This window comes from Heloderma suspectum, chromosome 6 (genome assembly GCF_057233095.1).
Source record: "Heloderma suspectum isolate Gila_16-S chromosome 6, 16-S_ref, whole genome shotgun sequence".
NCBI lineage: Eukaryota > Metazoa > Chordata > Lepidosauria > Squamata > Helodermatidae > Heloderma > Heloderma suspectum.
Window position 1 is genome coordinate 5830408 of NC_139463.1, and position 9738 is coordinate 5840145.

The window sequence follows — 9738 nt, forward strand, 5'->3', positions numbered from 1 at the left end:
ACCTGGAGGGCACCAGTTAGAAGAAGGCTGCTATAAGTATTACAAGGTAATGCACATGCAGTTCTTTGAACACTCAGTTTTTATATATGGGTGAAATAATATGTTTGGGGGGGCTGCCATTACTAGGCCTGGCTTTAAGGATGCTACATGTGTAGACAAGATTGTTCATGTCAACATTCATTCCTTCCTAGTCATCCACCATGTCTTGCTCCCTTAACCCAGATGGGTCATTCAGGTGCTAGGCCGCATCTCAGAGGAAGTACACACATCAAATGTGTCACCACTATGAAACCTCCCACAGGTGAGTGTGTCCGAGGAGATGGATTTGCATCATCCTGACAGTATAAATAGCTTTGCAAGCTGCAGTCCCTCTCCACATCTCAGGTACAGGACAGGAAGTGGGTCTTGAACAGAAGCAGTAAGGAAGAGGGGAAGGAAAAGGCGTGATCATGACTGCCGGCCAACCCATGCTGCAGCTGCTTTTCCTCGGGGTGTTGTTGGTTTCGCCGGCATACCTTCAGCAGCCACCTTGTGACATCGTCAAGAACACAATTACCAGAGGCTCTTACAAGCTGGATGTGGATCCTCCTTATTACAAGCCAGGTGCAATCTACACAGGTAAGCAGGAGTGCCCACCTGGATTGAACTTTGTAATATTTGTCTTGCTGGCTTTCTTTGCTCTTTGGCATGCTCTGTATGCGTTCAGAGTGAAGCTGTGTTTACTAAATTTTGGTTTCAAAATGAGCAAAAGCTTTTCTGCTGTTTCCATGTGGATCCCATCTCACCCAGCAGCCAATGGATGCAACATTTAGGGAAGCTCAGAAATGACACTGGAATGGGATGAAGGATAGGAGTGGGCTTTGATGTGTGCTATTTCAGGATGACAGGATCCATAGAAAGGTCCTCTGTGGTTAGTGTCTATTCTTCCCAGGGGGCATTTCAGTTAGTTTTGGTTATAGAAAAGCCAACTCTAAAGTAGCACCATCATAAGACAGTATGGTGCAATTGGGTTCAAATCTGCCAGCCATGGACTCACTTGGATACAAGTCAGTGTCTGTTGGCCTCCGTCTCCCATCTGTAACATGGGGAGATTATTACCCACCTCACAGGTTTGTTGTTATAAGGATGGATGATATGTGGTTTATAAAGGCCTTTGCACAGGAAAAATGCTCTGCTCATAACAAATTATGTTGTTATCAGTTGGTCACTTTTTAAAGGGTGCTTCCAGACAGAGGGCTCCTACTGCTACCAGCTAAAAGACATTGTGTGCAGCTATTCCATTTTTTCCTTCTTAATGGATTTTCTGTGGAAAGAAAAAAGATGGAAGAAGTGGTGGAAAGGCACGAGAGGGTTACAAACAGAAGGTGGTGGTGTCTGGACAGCCTGTAAAATTCTGTCAATGAGGCGGGGAGATTTCACGAAAAAAAGCCTCATCTGAAAGCAGTCTCCGGTGCAAAAGTTGTATAAGTTTCGATGAAAACAGGATCCAGCCATAAAACTACCACATGAATGCCTGCAAGGACAAAATGGTATTAAAGAAATGCGGACAATACCAGAAGGGAAAATACTGACTTACACCACCAGAGAATTGGGCTTAATATCTTTCCTATTGCATTTTTCAGTGCCCAAAGAATTTCACAGCTTTGATCTTGCAAAAGGCCTCATCAGATTGCCACACACAAATTTGCCCAAAGTTGCCCAGTGAGTTTAACCAGCCTAGCAAGACATTTGAACCCACTGCCAAATTCAGTGTGCAGTCTGTGGCATCATACCTGCCATTTCCAAATATCTTTTTTTTAACTGTCACAAGAGATGCTGCTGCAGCTTTTAGCCTCTTTGAATGAAAGCCTTACTGCTGAAGCCAAAATTTAACAGCCTGCACTGCAAACAGCTTTCGGAGAACAGCCCGGTGCCTCCCCTTGCAACATCAGGGACAGCCAGCTTCCCTGGCCTCGAAATACGAATGAAGGCTGGAGACTGAATGTCAGAGTCTCTCAGGGCTGTTTCACACAGTACAGAGAGCAAGAAAGCAGAGTGGACACACAGCAGCCAAATCTGAGCTCTCTGAACAGTGTAGCTGTATGGTACATAGCTGTTGTGAAAGTCGTGTTAGTTACAAAAACTTTGTGCATCCTTTGGCACATCCTTAAAAAAAACCATGAAGCTGTCCTAAGGGACATCAAGCAGTGGGGGATGTCCCTGCCCCAAGGAGCTAGCAATTGTAGCTTAAACTGGGAAGTGGGGAAACAGCAGAAGGAGGAAGGGGAGAGGCCAAGAAAACAAGAGATGGGTGTGTCAGCAAAGAGTTGAGCATCCTTTAGCTTCACTTCATTTAGGATGTCCACTTACAAATTTTTGAGGGCCTTTGGGCAAGACACACTCAATGCCCCCGCTCAGTAAGTCTCCCTTCTCACCGCCATTGTCACCAGCTGCTACTGTGCCTAATCCTCTTTCTCATCATTGCTACCACTTGCTTGCGCGACAGGCCGACAGCCAGGGAGCAAGCAGGCTGTGGCATCATTTACTCCTCCTCCTTCTCACCACTGCTGTTGTTTGGACCAGAGCAAGACGCAGGTGAACAAGCAGGTTGCATTGGCAAAGAGGAGGCGCAACTCCAGGGGGCTCTTGTCAGTGGGCCCCCCTGCTGGGGTGTGGCCCTTGACAGCTCCCTGGCCATGCCTACCCTTGATACTAGCTCTGATCCTTGAGAGCTGAAGCCTTCACTTTCATATGAACATGGGACCCACACTGCTCTGGGGAGGAGGGTTTGCTGGCCAACTGATTCCTAGTTTGTGGTCCATCCCAGGTATAAAACTGGTAAGGACAGTGCTGGGTTTTGCATATCAAGGCTGAGCCCTGAAACCTGGAGGATGTGATGCAATAGAGAGGATGCTTCTGAGCATGCACAAAGTGGTTCACTTTTTAACTTACGGCATAGCCAATGTGGTGTTCTGGAGTGGGGGTAAGGCTCAGACCGGGGCTTTGGTCCCTGCTTACACTGTGACCTTGGGCCAGTTATTCTCTCTGTCATCTGAGCCTACCACACAAGTTTGTTGTGAAGATACAATATGTGTGTGTTGGGGGAAGCCATGAACCTTGCTCATTGGAGGTAAGGTGGGATAAAAATGTAGCAAGTCCATAATAAAACAACCATCGCCATCCACACACCAGAGGGGTTAGCAGATGGCAAAGGACACCATTCACAGGCAAACGGAGACCCAGGGCCTTTTTTTTTTGTTTTAGACAATTGCCTATGAAATATGCTTTTTTGAAAAAATGACATTGTACATTATATTTACACTCATTTCTATTAATTCTGTAAGACACCTCAGGCATTAGTGAAGCAAGGTAAAAATATTTTAAGGGTGCAATCCTATGCACATTTAGACCGAAAAAAGGCCTAGGACCTTTTTCTGTGCAAACATGTGTAGGATTGCACCCCAAATAAACTTAGCTAAGAGCCACAGGCAGCAACCTCCTGAACTCCCTTCATCCCAAAGTTAAGTACAAAGGTACTGAAATAACATCATTATCATCATAGATGGAAAAGAACTCAAGGGTGCTCAAAATGCATTATGTATATTAAGACAAGCCAGTTTGATTATATTCATATTGCAGATACCGGAACTGAGGCCATCTAATAAATTCATGGCAGAGGTTCGAACTAGTGCAGTGCCGAAACCACCTGCCCTTTCATTCATAATAATTCACAATGCTACACTAGCTGTGTTCAGTCTGAGTCCAAACAGGCCTCAACTGTTCCTCTTCAATGTTGTGTACAAATGATGTTGTGCAGCCACATGCCCCATGACTATGCAGTGATGTTGCCTTAGCTGATTTCCAAAACACCCCATTCCCTGCCGTCCCCATTTCTGCCTCCCTTTCCCCATGATTCTTCTCCTGAACAGAGACTTGCTTCTGTTCTGTTCTCTTTTGCAACCACTCATGCCTCTTAGCAAACTTCAGCCTTCTAGTCTGGGCACTAGCCACACCCTGTGAGTGAGATGCCCTCCCTGCCCTCAAGGCCCCCGTGCCCATACGGAGGAATGTGTGGGAGTCCAAACACGTGTTAGACTTCCTGAGATTTTCCTCCAGCAGCTGAGCATCTCATGGGTCAGCTGCCCGGCAAGGCCATGCTAGCTGGGGGATGCTGGGGGAGTTGTAGCCCTACACTTCTGGAGGGGGCTTGGTTGAGGGTGGCTGTCACAGGCAGTCACTTCTTCTTCCCTGGAGCATTTGACTATTTCCTGCTAAAACTTACCATTCTCTTATCCTCTCTTTCTCCAGTATCCATTACCGGGATAGAAAACGGCACCTCTGTTATCTTTCAAGCCGTGCCTTCTGAAAAAAGTTCTGGTGGCCTGTGGGAAAGCGAAAACCAGCTGTTTAGTTGCAGTGGCACTGAGAACCTTGTGCAGAAAAACATCTCCGGCAGCAGCACCCGAACACGCTGGACCTCTCCCAGAGACACCCATGTGATGGCTGCACTGATAAGGTGAGAAGTTCAGCTGCTGTTGGAAGTGGTCATTTTGTACACAGGAGGGTATCTGCCCCAAGGAGCCAGCAGCCTCAGCCTTTAAAGTTTCCCTTAATTTCATTTATTACATTTCTAGACCACCCAATAGCCAAAGCTCTCTGGGCAGTTTACAAAGATTAAAATCTTTAAAAAAATATATACATACAAACATATAAATATACACAGAGACACACATATAACTAAAACAATTTAAAACCATCAACCACAAGAAAAGGATTTATATTTATCTTCTCATTTTATCTTTACAACAGTCCTGTAAGGTATGTAAGGTTGAGAGATATTGTGACACGTATGCAGGCAATAGATAGATAGATAGATAGATAGATAGATAGATAGATAGATAGATAGATAGATAGATAGATGAAATATCTGTGGTCTCTTAACAACTTTCAGCTCTAATCGCTAGCTAGAACCTCCATGGAAAGAGGCAGTACATCTTTGAATAGCAGACAAGGGGGACAGGCAACTTGGAATGGTGGCCCTTGCCTACATGTCCTGACTCTGAGCTTCCTAGGGTTGGCCAGTCCAGCCCACTGGACTAGATAGGCATAGAGCTTTTCTACACGAGGCTGTTAAATGGCTGTTAATTGGCTGTATCTACTTTCAGTTTCATCGCAGAATTGAGATCTGAGCACTACACAAGGAGCATTTCCTTCCCTGCTTTTCTGCTACATAACCTATAGGCGGCACTGTGATAAAGCAGAATAGCGCAAATACACAAGAGGAAATAGCACTTTCTTTCACTTTCACAATTCAGTGCCACATCTTCCCTGCTTAAAAAAAACTTGCCGAAAGTGCTCTTTATCTGTCTAAACATGCATAGGATTGTGCCTTAAAATGCAGAACTGCACATGCTCAGAGTATTTCCTTTTTTATCAGGGTTGGCAAATGGGTGAGGGGGGTTGCTCTAACATATCAGGCATCTGGAAGCAGCTGTAAAGCATGGGATGGAATGGAAGGGAGGGGAGAAGAGAAACGTTGGTTGTGCCTTTCACAGCTGAAGTAATGCCCAGGGCTGTGTAAAGTGGAGTGGGGCATAAGGCCGCCCAGTCCAGGGTCTAAAATCTCCTACCTGCAGATGACCTACAACCCCCCTGCAACTCTAGGATTATGCGATCCAGCGAAAGAATTCTTATGCCCCTAACAAACTATGCCAAGTTACTCAAGGAGTTGCAGTAATGTGTGGGTCGGGCAAAGAAGACTAGACACAGCCATTATCTGATCGTCAGGGAAAATAGAAATAATGGAAGTGAGATGAGTGCAGGAACGTATTTCTCATGTGAGAAGTCATAAAGATTAAGGAATTAAGCCAACAATCATGTAATGCAGCCTTCCCCAAACTGGTACTTTCCAGTTCTGTTGGGCTACAACTCCCAGAATCGCTGGCTCGGGGATTCTGGGAGTTGTAGTCCAACACATGTGGAGGGCACCAGGTTGGGGAAGGCTGGAGCAATCATTAATTATCAGTAACTGTAGTTTGAATTGATCAGTTTTCCTTGGAGGGCGGCATTTATGGTCTGCTGCTTTCAGTTCATAATATCCACTTACCTGGAAGGTCAGGAGGTAGAAGAGACATTTTTCTCCCTCCGTCATAATACTAGAATGCTGTGGGGTCCTCCCATGAAGCTGATTGGTGGGAGATTCAGGACAGATAAAAGGAAGGACATCTTCATACTATGGAATTCGCTTCCACAAGACGTAGTGATGGCCACCAATTCGGATGGCTTTAATAGGGGGTTGGACAAATTCCTGGAGGAGAAGGCAGTCAATGGCTACCAGTCCTAATGGCTATGTGCTACCTCCAGTATCAGAGGCAGTATGCCGATGCACACCAGTTGCTGGGGAACATGGGCAGGAGGGTGCTGTTGCACTTGTGTCCTCTTGTGGGTTTCCATGGGAAGCCGATTGGCCACTGTGTGAACAGAATGCTGAACTAGATGGACCCTTGGTCTGATCCAGCATAGCTCTTTTTATGTTCTTATGATCTTATCCATCAGCTGTTGCACTCTGCATTATACACCTCCCTTAGACAAATATTTTTTTGTGGCAGAATTCCTAGACATGAGGAGGCTGCTGAAATCTGTTCCCTTCTTGCTGACAGGGCCAGATCAGTGACTCATAAGCACAAAACACATTTTAAGAAAAATGCTGCATAACACATAGACATAGACATAGAATCATAGGGTTGGAAGGGGCCTACAAGACCATCGAGTCCAACCCCCTGCTCAGTGCAGGAAGCCTGATTCCCAGGCGGTCCCCCATCCAGGTACTAACTAGGGCTGACCCTGCTTAGCTTTGTTACATATATCTGCATGGTTCTGTGTAATGGGAAGGGTCTTATCCAATGGTGCAAACAGCTGCCATCCATCCAATGATTTTATGATTCATTTGTTTGTTTTTTAATTTGTGTTGCATTTTTATTTTTTGCTCTCTTGCAAGCCTAAAAACTGCTTTCCCTTGTTTCTCAGTGGTCATGAGGTTAGGCTGAGGGTCAACCTACAAATATATTTACAAATAAATCTTACTGATGATCAGTAACCATCAGTAGCTCCCCCTTGGTCCTAGATGTTCTTGAAATAGATTCATTCTATAAAAGAAGACAAAGACGAAGACGAAGACGAAGACGAAGAGAAGTTCTTGTTTTCCCAATGCCCCAATAAAAGAGTTTGTCATTGCAGCAGCTTTGGCCAATAGTCATGCTGGCTGTGATGATGGGAGTTTTAGTCCAATACAGCTAGAGGACAGGAGGTTAGGGAAGGCTGTTATATAGCATCCACTTTCCCATCCTTAATTGTTGGCAGGGCTGTTGAGAGATTATTTCATTCTTTCCCCCAGTTCATGGCTTTCCTTCTCTGTTTCACAAAACAGGGTCTACGTCTCCTTTACCAACGGCACAACCCTGCTGCAGACTCGGAGCCTGGTGAAAGGTAATTTTGCAAGAACACACCCAAGACCCTCTCCCTCTCTATGTGAATATCTTTCTCCCCCACTCGCTCTCTTCCACATGAACAACCGCAGAGAAAGATATTGAGGAGGGAGGTTGCAAATGTGATTTAGCAGACAATTTGCTGTGATAGCCCACTTCAGCTCTCAGTCTCAAGGCAGCTCCTTGTCACTCGTCCTGGGAACACCTTGGGACAGGGGCTGATGTAATTCCCAGTTAGCAGTTGGGAAATGGGGAGCTCCCTTATACCGAATCAGAACCTTAGTCTGTGTAGCTCTCCACATGAACAGGCAGTAGCTCTCCCACAGGGTTTCAGAGATGCATCTTTCCCAGCCCTGCCTGGAGATGCCGCCAGGGATTGAACCTGGGACCTTCTGCCTGCAAAGCAGGGGCTCTCTCGCTGAGCAACAGCCTCTCCCCCATTAAGTCTGGGAGACAGACTTTTGCGCGAGGCCATCTTGTGTTGGTACCACAGAAGTTGGGGCTTTGAAACTGGATCTTCCCCAAGTCCATCTCCAAATCTTTCTCCGCTAACCCACAATGAGCTTGGCTAATCCGATTTCCATTTTCCCTTTCAGACTTGACAGCAGCTGCTGTGGCATCAACGCCATCCACACCCTCACTGCCTGCTGCCACCGTCTCCCACAAGCCGATGGATCACAGCAACTCAGCCAACAGCCACATACTGCTCAACTCGACGGTGGCCCACCACAACTTCGCTTCCTCCCACCAGTGGACAAAAGGCCCATCCAGCTCGGTCTCTGCGGCTCAAGCCAGCTCCTTCCTCCTGGCGGCCATGCAGTTCCTCTCCGTCTCTCTTGGCTACAAGCTTCTCTCCTAGGATAAAGCCCGTGCCCACGTTCCCACTGCTTCACGCATACTTCAGTGGAGGGCTGATCGCTTCCCCAAAGGGAATATCCCCCCTTTCCCCCGTCTCTCTTTCCTCCCCTCTCCACTGCTAACAAGTATGCATATTTATAACTGCACATTTCCTATAATAAACCTTGTATAGACCAACTGTCAACACAAGAGACGTCTCAGCAGATAGCCGTAGTGCGACAGCCAAAAACAGCACTGTGGGGGGTTTTAAAAAGCTATCCAAACTGGGCTCCTTTTGCCCCACCACAGTAGCAAAATATAACGATAAGCTAAATACTTGACAAACTACTCCCCCAACTCAGTGACTGGAGCAGACTGCCTTGATCTGCCTAACGATAGGGCCGGCTCTGGATCCAAACGTGCTACGATGTTCCAATGCAAGAGGCAGGAATAGATGTTTAAAAGAGGTGCTTAATTTTATTTTATGAGACTGTAGAGAAAAAACATAGGTAGCCCCTAAATTTCCTTCAGCCCCCAAAGTTCTCTGATTCTGCGGTGAGAGTAAGAAACCAGTCTATGTTTGGGCACATGGGGGGGCACTAGAGAATGGGAGATGAGGCTCCTTATCGCTGCCATATACTACAAGCTGGAACTGGAGCTCTCATGATCTCGGAGCCCTGAGACAAACTGAGCATTGCTTGTGGTAACATGGGAAACCTTCCTGCAAGGCCGGGGGTTGGGGGGGGAGAGACTGTTGCAGAATTCCAAGCTCCAATTTAAACTCAGATTTGAACAGCCATGTGCCAAAGTGTACCCTTTCTTCCCTTACATCTGGAGATGCTCTGCAAAAGAATTTTGTGCAGCGGGGAGACAAATCCCTTTACTGTTAAAGGGCACTGTTAACTTGTATTAACCCCTGCTGGCAGGGCATTCTCACCATCACTGTAAAATATTTTCTTTGCTCTAAAATGCCCAGATAACTCTCTGGTCTCCCTGGAAAATGCTGGAGTTCCAAATGGGCTGGATTTGCTGTTGATGGTTTTTGTACAGACTGTATTTCTTTGGGAAATGTATTTTGGAAATGTATTTTATTCTAAAGACCTGGGTCCCAATAAAACTTCTTTGTAATGTCCCTTACAACTGTAGCCTCTCTTTTTTGAGGGTGAGAACGAGCAGATGACTATGTGAGCTGGCAGAAAAGGAACATGAGCACGTCCAAGGTTTGATTTTTCTCAAGGTCAGGGAAGAAAGTGACCTCCAGAAAGTGAACTCCAGAAAGTGACCTCCATTACATTCCCCCGTTTAGTTATGCCTCCATTCGGATTCACAGACATGACTTTGAATGGGTTTTTCCACTCTAAGGTTTGTGGTCGCTCTCTCACTAACTACCTCCCAAGCTAGTTCCAGCCAGAAAACCTTCTCGCCCCCATCCGCTTTA

The 9738-nt window shown here is 46.2% G+C and overlaps 1 protein-coding gene across 1 annotated transcript; it reads left to right on the plus strand.

Moving 5' to 3' along the window:
- The first annotated feature begins 372 nt into the window (after positions 1 to 372).
- On the plus strand, positions 373 to 9438 carry LOC146340399 (uncharacterized). Its single transcript, XM_084803477.1, has 4 exons — positions 373 to 618; positions 4288 to 4495; positions 7406 to 7464; positions 8060 to 9438. The coding sequence occupies exons 1-4, from the start codon at positions 450 to 452 to the stop codon at positions 8320 to 8322; spliced, it is 699 nt and encodes a 232-aa protein (XP_084659603.1). The 5' UTR covers positions 373 to 449; the 3' UTR covers positions 8323 to 9438.
- Positions 9439 to 9738: the final 300 nt, after the last annotated feature.